A 16,631-nucleotide genomic window follows, 5' to 3' on the forward strand; every position below is an offset into this window, starting at 1 on the left:
AGAGAAACCTGCATAAACACAACACCAGTACAGAGAAACCTGCATAAACACAACACCAGTACAGAGAAACCTGCATAAACACAACACCAGTACAGAGAAACCTACATAAACAGAACACCAGTACAGAGAAACCTGCATAAACACAACACCATTACAGAGAAACCTGCATAAACACAACACCATTACAGAGAAACCTACATAAACACAACACCAGTACAGAGAAACCTGCATAAACAGAACACCAGTACAGAGAAACCTGCATAAACAGAACACCAGTACAGAGAAACCTGCATAAACACAACACCAGTACAGAGAAACCTGCATAAACAGAACACCAGTACAGAGAAACCTACATAAACAGAACACCAGTAAGAGAAACCTACATAAACACAACACCAGTACAGAGAAACCTACATAAACACAACACCAGTACAGAGAAACCTGCATAAACACAACACCAGTACAGAGAAACCTGCATAAACACAACACCAGTACAGAGAAACCTACATAAACACAACACCAGTACAGAGAAACCTGCATAAACACAACACCAGTAAGAGAAACCTACATAAACACAACACCAGTACAGAGAAACCTACATAAACACAACACCAGTACAGAGAAACCTGCATAAACACAACACCAGTACAGAGAAACCTGCATAAACACAACACCAGTACAGAGAAACCTACATAAACACAACACCAGTACAGAGAAACCTGCATAAACACAACACCAGTACAGAGAAACCTACATAAACACAACACCAGTACAGAGAAACCTGCTGTGGTGGATAAGTTTATATCGCAAAACTACATGTAGGCGTTGGGGTGTTCTTTTCGTCACATAAAACGAACTGACTAATCATGCGGAATTGTTATTGAAACGGACATCGATTGCGTTGTGTTTTCTTGAGTTGAACAGACGTGAGGTATAATTCAAACTGGTTTATTTGTACTCAACATGAACATCAATATGTTGTACAGCAAATACTTCTTGGTATAAAATATAGATCGCTAAATAATAGCTTCATGAGGAGTTGACATCGTAGAGAGCATAGAAAGGAGGGTGTGCATAACGAGCATCAAGTTGCGAAGCTACCATAGAAGGAATTACAGCGACGGCCTGAATCGGACTTCTCACAACAGCGCTTTGCCTGGTTAATGTAATTGTCAACGTTAGAGCGGCATTTGTCTCGGTGACAGCTAATCGGAGAAGTGCCAAACACGTGTTTGTACTCTAGAATATATCATGCCAAAAACGTTCCGAAAATAAAACAACGCTAATGATTGGCGCATACAAACGAAACATAGCGCTGTCATTCCTTATTAGGAGTGACACGCGACTAACACGAGGCAGAACTTTGGTGGGAATTTTGGGCGGTAAACAGACAAGTACCACGAGAACGCAATGGGAAACAATGTAGCGAACGTTTGGATATAGCGTCATGGTTGCTACAGAAACCGATCTAGTCTCTCAGGACTCAACTCGTGGTTATCAAAACAATGTCTGAAATTACAAACTAGCTTAGAGAACATCATACAGAAAGTAAAATTTTTTCATGTTAGATAACTGCGCGCGACACCTGCATAAACACAACACCAGTACAGAGAAACCTACATAAACACAACACCAGTACAGAGAAACCTGCATAAACACAACACCAGTACAGAGAAACCTACATAAACACAACACCAGTACAGAGAAACCTACATAAACACAACACCAGTACAGAGAAACCTACATAAACAGAACACCAGTACAGAGAAACCTGCATAAACACAACACCAGTACAGAGAAACCTACATAAACTGAACATCAGTACAGAGAAACCTACATAAACTGAACATCAGTACAGAGAAACCTGCATAAACAGAATACCAGTACAGAGAAACCTACATAAACTGAACATCAGTACAGAGAAACCTGCATAAACACAACACCAGTACAGAGAAACCTGCATAAACACAACACCAGTACAGAGGAAACTGTCTAAACTGAACACCAGTACAGAGAAACCTACATAAACAGAACACCAGTACAGAGAAACCTGCATAAACAGAACACTGGAGAAACCTGCATAAACACAACACCATTACAGAGAAACCTGCATAAACACAACACCAGTACAGAGAAACCTGCATAAACACAACACCAGTACAGAGAAACCTGCATAAACAGAACACTGGAGAAACCTGCATGAACAGAACACTAGTAGAGAACACTGGAGAAACCTGCATGAACAGTACACTAGTAGAGAAACCTGTCTAAACGGAACACTAGTAGAGAAACCTGTCTAAACTGAACACCAGTACAGAGAAACCTGTCTAAACTGAACACCAGTATGGAGAAAGCTGCCTAAACTGAACACCAGTACAGAGAAACCTGTCTAAACTGTACACCAGTATGGAGAAAGCTGTCTAAACTGAACACCAGTACGGAGAAACCTGTCTAAACTGAACACCAGTACAGAGAAACCTGTCTAAACTGAACACCAGTATGGAGAAAGCTGTCTAAACTGAACACCAGTACGGAGAAACCTGTCTAAACTGAACACCAGTACAGAGAAACCTGTCTAAACTGAACACCAGTACAGAGAAACCTGTCTAAACTGAACACCAGTACAGAGAAACCTGTCTAAGGGAACTGATCATTACCACCAAGCCGGTTTCCTGTGAGTCTCCTGCGGCATGCGTTTCTTTACCGTACCGGCCGCTGCTTTACCGTACCGGCCGCTGCTTTACCGTACCGGCCGTTGCTTTACCGTACCGGCCGCTGCTTTACCGTACCCGAAGGTCATTAGCCGTACCGGCAAGGCCGTTACCGTACTGGCAGGAGGCAATTCACACTTCTGACAAGTTAATTTATGCATTGATTTTCCGGTTTACCGGTAAAATGCCGACCTGTTTAAATTTCAGTTTTATGCACAGGATCGCCTGAGAAAGCAAAACTGTAGAATTAATTTGAGTAGAATTTGTTTAGTTTGTAGTTATAGTCAGTTTATAAATCATTTTGTTCATGTTTGCTATGCAGTAGCTTTCGAGGTCAAATACACCACCAGGTCAATTTGTTGCGTCTTTTTATTTGTCAGAGATTAAACTTTACCATTATTATTGCATAATATTTACATTCAAGTTGCTACACATGATTTTTTTGAGACCATGGAGCTCCCAGTACGTCCATGTGAACTGTTGGATATGACTACAGACGGAACTGCGTCTTTATTTTATACGATATTTTTATTTTTTTTAAATTGGGATCAGTGCTCCCAAATCAACTGAGCCGACAAAGTGGGTTACAAAAAAAACAGTTCCATGAAAGTGGCTATATTTGTGTATGATGAATCCTGAGTCGGTAGTTTTGGCATGTAACCTAATGGTTTTGGTTATTGTTAAAAATGCACAGTGCAGACGTAATTTTGTTTTCATTTTTTCACTTTATCTGGCGCCAGTGCACGTGTGCTTGGATGTTTTTTTATTCAGTGATTGGGCTAAATATTTGACGACGTTGCCAACGTATTCAACATACGAAAATAGCATGTGTGTGCGTTTGCGTGAATGATAGATGCAGACGAGATTTCTCGTCGCAACGCGTTTTATTAGTTTATTTCCAACGCGAGTGGTCGGCGCCTTTGATTGCGTTTAGTTTGTTCTTTCATTCGCAAAATCTATCGCTGGCACCGTTTATTTTGTTATGTCTCACAACTGAATGTCCAAGCTGACTTTGTATTGACTGTAATTATATTTTTTTTGTAAAACAAAAAAAAGTCCCGACCTTTCCAGTCTAAATCGTATTCTGCCCCAAACCAAACAGCCCTTTTCAGGGCCAATCACATGTTCCAAAAAGAGATATACCGGCACACTTGCACACTCTGTTTTGTTATAATAAAGTTACATTGGGGATTGTTGGAGGAGGTGTGTAAATATCGGGTAAATATGTTTGGACAATTCCATAAGCAAACTCACAAAATGAGGTCGAAAAGCAATAGAAAAATGTTGACCTAGAGCAAGGTCAAATTCCGTTTTACGCACTTGAATTTTATCTGGACTACGTGCACGCGTTGCGCGTGTTATTGTCAACAAAGTATCAAAACAGATTTTCGAACGCCCAAGCCCGAATTTAAATACATGTGAGCTCGGCCAAGCGAGTCACGCTGACACATTATGCAAGTATCATCGAATTCATGCGACAGGTTGAGACGTTTTATTCAACGTCGTGGGTAAGCTACGATGTAGGACTGTCGTTTTATAGCGTTACAGGCGATCATGAATATGTGAATAACACACATATATTGAAAAAAACACATGAAATTTCAGAAAGACTTTTTTATTTAATTTATTTATTTGTATTTCGACGGTTGTCCGACTTTCTTTCCACTGTGTGAGCTACTGACAAATATAAACAAATAATTAACCCATCGAGTCCTCTAGTCGACTGGGACGTAACACTCTGTTGTACAAGTCATGTCCTTTTCAAATTATTCACTTTCAATGGGTGGGTAAAAAAAAAATCTTATTGTTTGCAAAATGCCCAATTAATTCATGCATGACTCACGGTTACCGGCAGGGCGCAGATCAGTTACCGGGGCTTTGTTTACCATGCATTCATTAATCGAAGGTGATAAATAGTCGGTATTGGTCCTATCAGTACGGTAATTGTCCGGCCGGTACGGTAACGCAACGGTCGGTACGGTAATTGTCCGGCCGGTACGGTAACGCAACGGTCGGTACGGTAAAGCAACGACCGGTACGGTAAAGCAACGACCGGTACGGTAAAGCAACGACCGGTACGGTAAAGCAACGACCGGTACGGTAAACCGAGTCAAACTCACAGGAAACCGGCTGGGTGGTAATGATCAGTTCCCTAAACTGAACACCAGTATGGAGAAAGCTGTCTAAACTGAACACCAGTACAGAGAAACCTGTCTAAACTGAACACCAGTATGGAGAAAGCTGTCTAAATTGAACACCAGTACAGAGAGACCTGTGTAAACCAAATACCAAATTGAATAAAATATTTGGGCTAAGGTTTAAAAACTGAAAGTTCTTGAAATAGTCAACATATACAAACCTTATTGAGAGCATTAAGATCTGCACCGGCTGCAATCAATATTTTAACCACTTCAATATTTTTTCTTTCAACCGCTTCATGTAACGGTGTAGATTCCAACTGAAAAGTTTAATAATTGATATGAAAAAATATGATAAAGCCATTTTCATTGCAGACACATTCATATATTAGGATTAAGCAATTTTATTATCAAAATGGCCACCAGTCTGCAATAAATGTGTATCTGGAGAAAAATTTTGTGTTCAACATTAAACAAACTACAACCGTTGAGTGCCCCCCCCCCCCCACACACACACACAGACACTGCACAACTATCAGGTCTAGTGAATTGGTTGGTTGTCGTACAACTAATCACACATTGTTATTGATCTTTTCAAAGGTCAGTGGACATATTTCAGTGATGTAGCAAGACAAAGTTTGCTATTTTTTGTTGTTGACATATTGACTTTTCAGTAGAATGGTTTAAATGACAGCTAGTCAATGGCTGCTTGTCAGCCATATTTAATCAAATCAAAATTTAATTAAAATTTTAAAAAATAATGAATTAATTAAAATGTATGAAGTTTTGTATTGTCTTTGTCTCAAGTTTGAGATAAGTTAGTTAAAGCATGCCCAAGAAATGGCTTTAAACATACAGTACTCATTTCTTCAACCTTCTCTTTTACCGCTTTTTAATCGACTGCTTATCACCAAATTTCTGACCGTGCGGAAACCATTGAACTGCATTTTAATTACTTTTTTTGAAAACACCGACCGCTCGCCCAAACACTGATCACTGACTAATGAGTGGTCAAAAAGATGATTTTGATAGTAAAGTGTGAAAACACGATCCCCATGAATTACGGTCAATGTTTGTCCTGTCTCAGCTGATTGTGTTCACAAAAGCGAGTGAAAAAAACAAATGGAAAGCGAAAGCAGGTGGTACGGTAGGTTGGGCGAAATGAGTACTGTATGGATGGATGGACACACAAAAGAAACACAAAATAATAGACCAACTATCAAACTTTGTCCAAACAGGGACTTATATAATCATTATTTTATAGACTCTTGAAATATTCACCATTTGCATACCCCTCTTGTTAATAAATCCTTGTCTTAAACTCGTTTCTATGACGACTGTTTAAAACAACATAAATACCTGATTTCTGCCATCAATATCTGCCCCTTTTTTTAACAATAATTTCACTATCTGTGGTCTGTTGTAATATGATGCCCAATGTAATGGCGTCAAACCACGCTGTAAATAAAGAAACACTACAACTAGTACATGTGTGAAATGTGGTAACAATGTGATAAATCAATATATCTAAGAAGACTACCAATAGTTGTGTTCACGTTACATGAAGTACGGGCTAAGATTTAAGCTGATTTAGGCTTATCTAGCATATTTGCATTTTGGCTAGACCCAATTGCGTCCACTCACAGGGAGGGCCAGTCGTTAGCACGGGCTAAGGGGTGCCAATAGTCGGTGACCTTTGGTAAGCCGCTATTTACAAACGAAAAATGGATGACACGCGCGAGGTACTATTTCTGCTGCTGGCATGTTTCATTCTAATTTTGAAGCGACGTGCACAGGAACGCGAGAAAGACGGACCCAACTTATTTGGATGCACAGAAACAGTATACAACTGTGTAACAGAATATATAGTTTTATTAATGCATGTCGTAGACAGCGAACCAAATTTATTTTGTCTACGATTGGAGCTGCTGTACGCTCTACTACAGTGACCCGATCAGTGTGGAAGCGAGCGGGGAGTAATGACTGGTGGAATAGAGTCGTTATACGAACATGGGACAATGCAGAGGAGAGGGCGCTTAGTCCTGGGCTAAGCGTTTGCGCACACTCCGTTAGCCCGTGCTAAGGGTCTAGATCGTGTCTTAAATTCAGATTTAACCCGTACTTAGCATTCTTTAGCCCGTGCTAAGCGTTCACGCACGTTTTCTTAGCACGGGCTAAGGAATTTGACCTCTTAGCCTGTGCTAAGGAGCTGTGCGTGAATGCAACTAATGGCATCACCTCATCAATATATATGACAAAGTACACATGCTTTTGATCCTTTATAAATGAAATCAGCCAAGGCTGTCCATAAAGAAGTATACCAATAACGATCAGATCAAAATGGCTGATCACAATTTCCATGTTTCGCATTTCAACAAAATAAGTCAAAAAATGGATAAAATAAAAAATTTAACAAAATCACTAAAAGAAAAAAGATGAATTAGGATTTCTATTATTCAACCATAAGATGACAAATTCATTACCTCATTTTTCAGTTTCACATCACTGCCATGGTCTATTAATTTCTCGACTACTTTGTAGTGATCAAATTGAATGGCATGGTTAAGTGCTCTATTCCCCAACTGAAAATAATATAATATAGTTGGAAAAATAAGAAGACAAGTAAGGCACAGAAATAATATTACTGAGAAATATTTTCCCTGAGACATGCTGGCCCAGAAAACATTAACTCCTGGAAGAAATGATTGTAGGTTGAAGTTCAACACAAAAACATGTTGCACAAAAACTTTACTAAAGATTGAGAGGAAATTGATAATATCACAAATCTCACCTCATCTTTCTTATCCAATATCTCATTTTTTATAGATTCATTTTGTAATATTCTGTTTATTTCATCAACTTTTCCACTCTTTGCATGTTGTATCAATTTCTCAAAAGCAGTGTCTGCCATCTTGAATTAACTTTCAATCACACCATATAACAAATCTAGAAAAACAAAAACAAAAATTAAAACTTTACATGGTTTTATTTTACTGATACCCACAACGATGGAACATTTAATACAATTACAACTATTCACAAAAAAAGGTTGTTTCCAAATCCATTAAACTACCATGGCATTGCAAATGGCAACAACATAGGCAAGATATTCTCCCCAAATGCAGATAAAAATTTATCTTATTTATTTAATTGGCAGACTATGTTAAATTAATAAATAATTGGGGAGGGGATGAGATGACATTGTACATTATCAAACCAGAGATAGCAAATAATGGTGTGATGTACTGATAACAAGTTTGGTTCATAAACTGACCTAAAACCTAAATTCAACTGAGACATATTAGACTAACATTTTAGATATACTGGAATAATTGAATGTCATACTTTGCTTCAATAATTAAATGTATAATTCTATAATTTCTTGGGTAATTTTGGATGAAATGGACAAAATTGCCTATTGACTGAGTGTCTTCATCTGTTGTGTTAGCTTTACTGTCGGGAAATATTCTTTATAATTAAGTGAATTATTTTAATTTAAATTTCATTTTCTGATTTCTTGCAAGAAGACTAAAGGCCATGAGAAAAACAAGTCACTCTTGATGACATAGTCCCTGTTGGTATTTGGTGAAATTAACATTGCGAACACAAAATGATGTCTATGTAACACAACTTTTAACAAAATCTATCTGAAAAACAGTTAAGGTGACATAAAAATAAAACCAACATGCCCCCCCCCTAAATTGTACATATTATTCATACACCAGGCACACCAGAGGAATGATTAAGAGAAACTGACAGGTCTTTGTATCTAAAATTAGAGTAAAATTGAGGGTATTATAACATTTAGAGACAAGATAAACTATTGAGTGTATAGCATTTAGAGTTCAAATAGACTATCTATTGAGGGTATAACATTTAGAGTCCAAATAGACCATCTATTGAGGGTATATCATTTAGAGTCCAAATAGACCATCTATTGAGGGTATAGCATTTAGAGTAAAAAAGACTAGAGGTGAAATAGATTACACATGAGGTAACTAATAACCCTGTAGTGTCTTAACAAAAATAAGATTGATCACAATATACAAGTACAGAGCAAAGTTTGATCACGACTACAAAAGCTGAAAAAGGCATGGGTGGATTTGTTCATTAGTAACGCAAGGTTATTCCCCGTATTTTTCCCGTACAGATAAAACTTTGGCAATTATCCAAGAGTATATTTATAAGCCGTACCTGTTTGTATCTCACTAAATTATAACACCAACGATAATTACCTGTGTGGAATCAATATTTTATTGTTTTATTGACCACAAGTGTCAGAATAAAATACAATTTAATACCAAATACCTGCCTGGCCTTGAATATAAAAGATTGAATAATGGGTACAAAAGAGATAAGGATGTGTTCCCTCCCATGTAAATATTTATGAACATTTGTTTCTAACAGTGGCATTACTGTTACAATCTAAGACTGTGTAGCAGCCATGTTGTTAGACTTACTAAAATGGTACTGTTGCTACTTGTTTGTATCTCACTAACAATAAATATCTGTTATGAACAGTGGCCATGTTACCGATAATTGTTACTATCAGTAGCCATGTTGTTATGAACAGTGACCAAGTTGTTACTGACAGTGACCATGTTGTTATGAACAGTGGCCATATTGTTATGAACAGTGGCCATATTGTTATGAACAGTGACCATATTGTTATGAACATTGACCATATTGTTATGAACAGTGACCATATTGTTATGAACAGTGACCATATTGTTATGAACAGTGGCCACATTGTTATGAACAGTGACCATATTGTTATGAACAGTGACCATATTGTTATGAACAGTGACTATATTGTTATGAACAGTGGCCACATTGTTATGAACAGTGACCATATTGTTATGAACAGTGACTATATTGTTATGTGTTATGTGTAGCAGCCACGTTGTTAGACTTACTAAAATGGTACTGTTGCTACTTGTTTGTATCTCACTAACAATAAATATCTGTTATGAACAGTGGCCATGTTACCGATAATTGTTACTATCAGTAGCCATGTTGTTATGAACAGTGGCCATATTGTTATGAACAGTGGCCATATTGTTATGAACATTGACCATATTGTTATGAACATTGACCATATTGTTATGAACAGTGACCATATTGTTATGAACAGTGGCCACATTGTTATGAACAGTGACCATATTGTTATGAACAGTGACTATATTGTTATGAACAGTGGCCATGTTGTTACTGACAGTGACCATGTTGTTATGAACAGTGATCAAGTTGTTACTGACAGTGGCCATGTTGTTATGAACAGTGACCAAGTTGTTATGAACAGTGATCAAGTTGTTACTGACAGTGGCCATGTTGTTATGAACAGTGACCAAGTTGTTACTGACAGTGGCCATGTTGTTATGAACAGTGATCAAGTTGTTACTGACAGTGGCCATGTTGTTATGAACAGTGACCAAGTTGTTATGAACAGTAACCAAGTTGTTACTGACAGTGGCCATGTTGTTATGAACAGTGACCATGTTGTTATGAACAGTGACCAAGTTGTTACTGACAGTGGCCATGTTGTTATGAACAGTGGCCATGTTGTTATGAACAGTGACCAAGTTGTTATGAACAGTGACCAAGTTGTTACATGGAATACAATGTATATGGCTGCTAATGTCTTCATAAATCTAACCTGATATCCAGTCATGTACACAACCCATAGGAAAACAGCAACTGAGAGATACAACATAAAGTAACACCTGTAGTTTATGTTTTTTACTACCATCTCAGGATGTTAGTGGTTGTTATATTATCACCAACATGTGAGTGGGTTGCACTATTAATACTACAAGTATTACTCATAGGATACTCTCATCACTTAGTGGGATGGCCAACTATAAGGAAAGTTAACACAAGGGTCAGTGAATGAGTCATTAGAGAACTATTTTTACATTACAAACTTTTTATAACAAATTTGATTTTAGTTTTACTTAAATAGTCAATAATTGACTGAAACAAAGTGAAAATTAATTTAACATATAAAACTATTTTTTTAAAATTGTTGCTATGACAATAAAACAGCACAATTCCTCAAAAAAAATTGTATTTAAAAAATATACATTCATATCTTTTTCAATTGTTCAGTATGTTTTGTTTTTACATGTCACTAAAATGAAGTATATCATGATTTATCTCTCCAAATGATCACCAAATATAAAATGCACATTGTTAAATCTCATGAACAATGGTTATATTTAAATAAACTAAACAGGTGATTTAATTGTTTAACATTTTGATAGCAGTCAAAGATCACTAGTTGAACCTTAATCTATTATGTCCAACTAATAAGTACCGGTGGGTATCTTGGTGTACTATATAGCACAGTTCCTCAACACATGGTTGGGAAACGCCTTTGTTCTAAGATGTTAATCCCTCAATCGCTGGTAACAGTGCGGGTTATGCTTGTGGAGTGAAACCGATGACATCATAGCATCTTGGAGTCTTCCTAGATTTTAATTGTCTTCTGTTCTGCACCTGTGAATCTTTGCTATTTTATACAGCTTATTTAAAAATTATTCCAAGTTGCGCATGTATTTGCGTTCATAAAAAGTTCCCAACAAGGCATGTGTAATTTAAAAGATATATTCATTTAATTGACATAAAAAAATCAAGATTTCAATTTCAGACCGTCATAGCCAGGTGACGTAATATGGTGACGCTGTACAAAAAGTTTTCACCCTGTGAAAATGTGTTCCTACATGTATATCTAAAGCGATCACAATCATCATATTTTTGTAGTTTAATATTTAAATTGTTCCCCAAAATATATTATTTTGTGTAGAAGCAGCATTAAAGGGTTCATTTCAGTCGATTATTTTACCGTTAGTTTTGCCCCCCTGGATACTTGTATTCACACACGAAGCACCATGGTCGTTTAGTATCGCTCGAAGAAATCTACTATTCGAAGTTTTTTTTTTAATAATGACTAAAATTTTGAAGAGCCATTGATTTATATCTTAGAAATAACAGAATTATTTTGGTGTGGTCGGGTTCCGATATTCTTCTCAGAAAATGACTGTGAATTTAGAGCATACAAAATTTGTTCATGTTATATCAAGAAGGCGATTCCAACGACCTTAGTCGATGTTATAGAGTATCTGATCATAACAACCCTTCCAAACACACTTTTCTGACTTGAACTATTATTTTATTAATTTTAATGATAATAAAATTAATTTTATTAATATTTATATTAATTTGTATTAAGGTGGAAGTTCAAAAAAGTGCCCAATGCAGTTTTAATGGCCGTTCTGTTAATTTTTTATTTATTTCTTTTTTTCGATCAAACTTAGATCGTGTTTTAACACATAAATTACGTTCAATACGTTTTTTGCGGCCCTGACAGAATGAATGGTTGTGTTGATGTCTCAGTTGCCGTCGCTGTTGCCTTCTTTCATGCATTCAGCATAAACATACTCAGGTTTCTCTTATATTGTTCCAATCGATATCACTATTGTCGAAATCACAAAATCCTCATAGTTTTCCCACATTTCGATAAATAATGTACCGTCTCTTGCGTTATAGCAAAAATCAAAACAAAGTGTATATGGATTAACGAATAAACAATTTGACAAACGCAAAACACACATTGAGACAAAATAAGTATTAGCCTTTCCCAACCGGGTGTTGAGGGACTGTGTATATACATACATATGTTCTGAGACTAAACTGAAAACTGACATGGACATCAGAATCATATTTGTAGAAATCACAAAATTGCCTCAGTCACCTTTGAGTAGTAGGATATAGAAAATTATGTGTCCAAAATGGCTGCCAGTCGGCCATTCTTCCCTCATATCATTAAGTGACTAGTTGGGCATATGCATACTATTATGTACTGTCTTTGTGTGATGTGCGAAAAAGATCTGCATGCAGTATTTAGAACCTGGAACATAGATTATTATTTTTGTTTCATTTCCAGCGATTTGACCTCAGCCCTTACACAATACAAATAACTTAATTTTTAGGATATACAAGTGCTGGTACAGTACTAACAAAATACAAGTAATTAGAACCTGGAAGGTAGAATAATTATTATTTCATTTCCAGCGGTTTGACTTCAACCCATATACACTACAAATTTGTTTATTTCTTCAGGTTTTGTACAGTCAATACACTTCCTTGGGATTCACAACACATCACTGAAAAAACCACAGTATAGCAGTGGGGGTTGAAAATGTTCTCAATGTCCACCCACGTTAAATCATCGGTTGATCTGTTTCATGCCCTGTACCACACTCCAGATTTTCATCAGTTCTATTTTTAGTAAACATCTCATTATTATAACAAAGACTATTGTAAAATACTTTATTTCCGCTTAGAATTTATTTTCGCTATTTTCGCTGAAGGGATGATTCAGTGAAAATAAAATCCATACAAAACACCCAAAAAGAATTTTCAGCGAAAATTAATTGCAGTGAAAATAAAGTATTTTACAGTATTAGATTTAAGGTAATATCATATATTTGCTTATTTATCGGCTAGACCTAATTTTGTTCATGCATGGGAAAAACAGTGGTTAGCAAACCTGTTAAGAATATACAAATTTTCAGGATTTTCACTATGATTATACATGTAACAATGAAGTACAGTGGCCAGAAAGGTATACGTGTTAGTTCTATGGTTAGAAAACAACACCAAAGCAAATTAAGGGAGTACTACAGAGCCTCATCGTCAGTTCATTTTTTCTCAAGAATATCTTTTGATGTCATGTTGGAAATGGCATACCGAAGTGAATAGTTATGAATATATAGAGTAAATCTTGAATACAATAACATTTTGGGCACTTAACCAGAGCTAAGCGTTCATGCACACTTTGTTAGCCCATGCTAAGGATCTGGGCCGAGTCTTAAAAAAGATCAGAATAAATCCATACTTAATGTCAATTCCTTTCCACAAATATTTGTGAAGCCATTTTGGAATCCAGACAGCAACACCTTCAATAGACAGGTCTAGCAAACTCTTACCACTAGGCGCAAACTTAAATATTAAATAATAAATTATTTCAACCTTAGAGCTATTGACTACATGAAACAGTAGCATATGGTTTTGAATCCTCAATTTTAGATCAAATAAAACATAGTAACTTACCATTTTATTTCACTGACCGTGTGACTCTGTCCCAAAAATCCAAATTCCTGGTTCGTGGTGTAACTTGTATCTTTCAAAGTCCGAAATTGCTGCAGTGAAAAAAAGAACTCGACCACTTGAATCTCAACCAGACTCCTGAAGATCAGGCACACGACAGTTTAAATATCGCGAGATGATGATGAACGTGATAAGTGTAAGTTTTTAACCGTTCTTTTCGAGATCACAGCCCAAAATACGTCTAACTCGAAAAGAAAAACAACAGGTAGTAAAGGTAAGGCGTAACTGAGCGGGAATTTCCAAAATTCTGGGGGAATTCCCCTCGTTTTCGAGCCTCGGTTTTCATTGTAAAGCGCCACCAAACGTTTATCAAAAAAGATGTTTTCATGTTATGAGTAACATTTTGAAATTAATTTTTTTGTATTTACCATCGACACGTGTAAAAGTAATAGTATTCATAATAATGGCAAAAGAAGCCATTAATATACCTAGAGGTACAATACTGTGAATGCCTTTTACATGAATCAAACGAATCTTCGTAGGTCATAGGTCATTGTTAAATCAGTCTCCCTTTCATCCCACGTGACTAAAAGATAATATGGCGGAGACGTGCAGAAAGACGTTAATCATGTAAGATGTACTGTTCACATGAAGGTAAAGTTCGTATTATATGACATTATATAGTGAAATAATTGTTAGGAACATAGTAACATTGAAGTCAGTTCTTAGAATTTTCCTTTGTTTGGTTTTATTTTCATGTATAGCCAGCGAAGGCAAAATCAATAAAATCATAAACCCGACCCGACGGTGACCTGACCTTTCTCTGTCACATATTTTTAGTTACAAGTTTTTTATCATCACAGTCACTTGTATTGCAAAATATGACCAATTTACACGGAGCCGGTATATAATGCCTGTGTTTTAACAAGTGATCGGGGTAATCTCCAAGCTTTGATAAATAAATGTAATATTATCAATTGTATTTACATTTTGAAGACTCCAAATATGTAAATAACAAACTTAAGAATTCAGATAATTATTCTTTTTTATTTAATCACTTAACATATCCATTGGAATGCACAGAAAAAAACAACAATTAAAATTGAAAATGACAGAAAACCCAAGAATTTGGATGGTCACTCTATGTAACATTAGTGTCTAGGTAGCTGCAGTTCTGTAGCTCTGGATTTCGCTGGTGTCTGGTTTTCTGTTGCATCGATAGTCTGATTCGTTCGTCTATTGGTAATTGCGAAACCAGCAGCTAGTGTCAAGGAGGTGTTGCTATCTAGATTCAAAAAAGATTCGCAATATTGGCCTAAAGGAATCAACAGGGATTTATTGCTCAAAATAAATCTGAGTATTATATGTTTATTTTATTGAAATTTGTGGATATTTTCCATGCTTCTGTAAATAAAATGTTCTTGTATTGGTTATAGACATCACAAAATGTTGTTAATCTTTACTCTGTTTTGTGTTACTGAGGAGACAAAATGTACCCTAAGTCCCTTTCAATCGCTGGAAACTGAGTATGCTCCCTAGTTTCAATTGTCAGTAAATTATGAATTGCCTCTTTTCTTGTTTCATTGACTTCTCCAAGGCTTTTGATTTAGTTTGAGGGCCTGTTATTCAAACACTGCAACTAGGTTGGGGTAATTTTTATTAAGAATAGTATTAAATTAAAACAGGAGTGGTGTGAAACAGGGATTTAACCTCAGTCCTTGTCTATTTAACACTTGTCTAAATGACATCTACATCTAAACTTTATGACTAGGCTCAAAAAGCACAGTTTTCATATGTACAAAATGTAGTGGGATTGGAACGAATATTTTTCGGTTACCTTCTTAGCTAACAAGCTTTTTTTGATAAATTATTAGAAATTACTCAGTTGAGTTATACTGTCTTTAAAACTAATAATTTCAATGTTTTTTTCAGAGAAAAATTAGAAATGTTTACCAGAATAAGTAGCAAAAAATGTGCAGGGCAACAAAAAGACTTCTGCAAAGAATTAAAATTGATAAATATGTTTGTTTTTTAAAAACTAGGTATTACGCTTGCTATGCACATGTTTAAATAGCCTCTACTGGGTTTCAGTTGTCTAGAAATTAGCTTAGAATATTTTTTCATAATGGCAACTTATGTCATGTACATGCACAAAACGCCTAACAAGTGCCTATACTATATATGAAAGAGTGTAGTTTTGTCCCAAACCTGTTTCATCCCAGTGTTTCGTCCTAATACGGTTTTGGTCCCTATTGCAGTTGTGTCTCAACACTGTCTCGTTTATTGATTTGAAAACATATGCGCCAAATTAACAATTTCTATAGCATAGATGTCATCAGTGGACTTTCTGAGAACAGGACTAATTTTGTGGTATTGACCAGTGACCAACAAAATGTACAAGTGACAGTGGAATGACTAGAAAATTTACCAATTTTAATGTAGTAATTTTTCTAACATGCCAATGGTGGCATGTCAGGGTTCTTGATGCAGTAATTCTGTGAATATTTTGTGGGGTAACCATGATATAATTAATGTCAATAATATATCTCACTGAATATTCAAACAATAAGTATCCTACCAATCTACAGCAGAAAATGAGTATCGTCTGTCAACTTATTTGTGAATATTGACTGAGATGAAACATCAATTTGGGTAGGAACAGCTTTCTTGT

The 16,631-nt window shown here is 36.1% G+C and overlaps 2 protein-coding genes across 3 annotated transcripts in view; one reads left to right on the forward strand and one right to left on the reverse strand.

The window, feature by feature from the left end:
- LOC102810281 (death-associated protein kinase 1-like) overlaps nucleotides 1-14,285 on the reverse strand; it is a 44,909-nt gene extending 30,624 nt beyond the window's left edge. Inside the window, exons 1-5 of one of the 2 annotated variants that reach the window (XM_085495238.1) lie at nucleotides 13,964-14,285; nucleotides 7,641-7,795; nucleotides 7,333-7,431; nucleotides 6,209-6,307; nucleotides 5,071-5,169 (exon numbers count right to left, since the gene is read on the reverse strand). In XM_085495238.1, coding sequence (XP_085351364.1) covers nucleotides 5,071-5,169; nucleotides 6,209-6,307; nucleotides 7,333-7,431; nucleotides 7,641-7,760 — 417 coding nt within the window. In that variant the 5' untranslated portion in view covers nucleotides 7,761-7,795; nucleotides 13,964-14,285. Of the gene's footprint in view, nucleotides 1-5,070; nucleotides 5,170-6,208; nucleotides 6,308-7,332; nucleotides 7,432-7,640; nucleotides 7,796-10,505; nucleotides 10,583-13,963 lie in introns of those variants that run through there. The other variant, XM_085495239.1, reaches the window with a different exon arrangement.
- A 241-nt stretch (nucleotides 14,286-14,526) lies between these two features.
- Nucleotides 14,527-16,631, forward strand: part of LOC144352405 (uncharacterized) — a 38,371-nt gene continuing 36,266 nt past the window's right edge. The window contains exon 1 of the mRNA XM_085495400.1: nucleotides 14,527-14,614. The gene's annotated coding sequence lies outside the window, so the exon portion shown is untranslated. The remainder of the gene's footprint in view (nucleotides 14,615-16,631) is intronic.

Source organism: Saccoglossus kowalevskii, chromosome 21, assembly GCF_978046115.1.
Source record: "Saccoglossus kowalevskii chromosome 21, keSacKowa6.1, whole genome shotgun sequence".
Lineage (NCBI taxonomy): Eukaryota > Metazoa > Hemichordata > Enteropneusta > Harrimaniidae > Saccoglossus > Saccoglossus kowalevskii.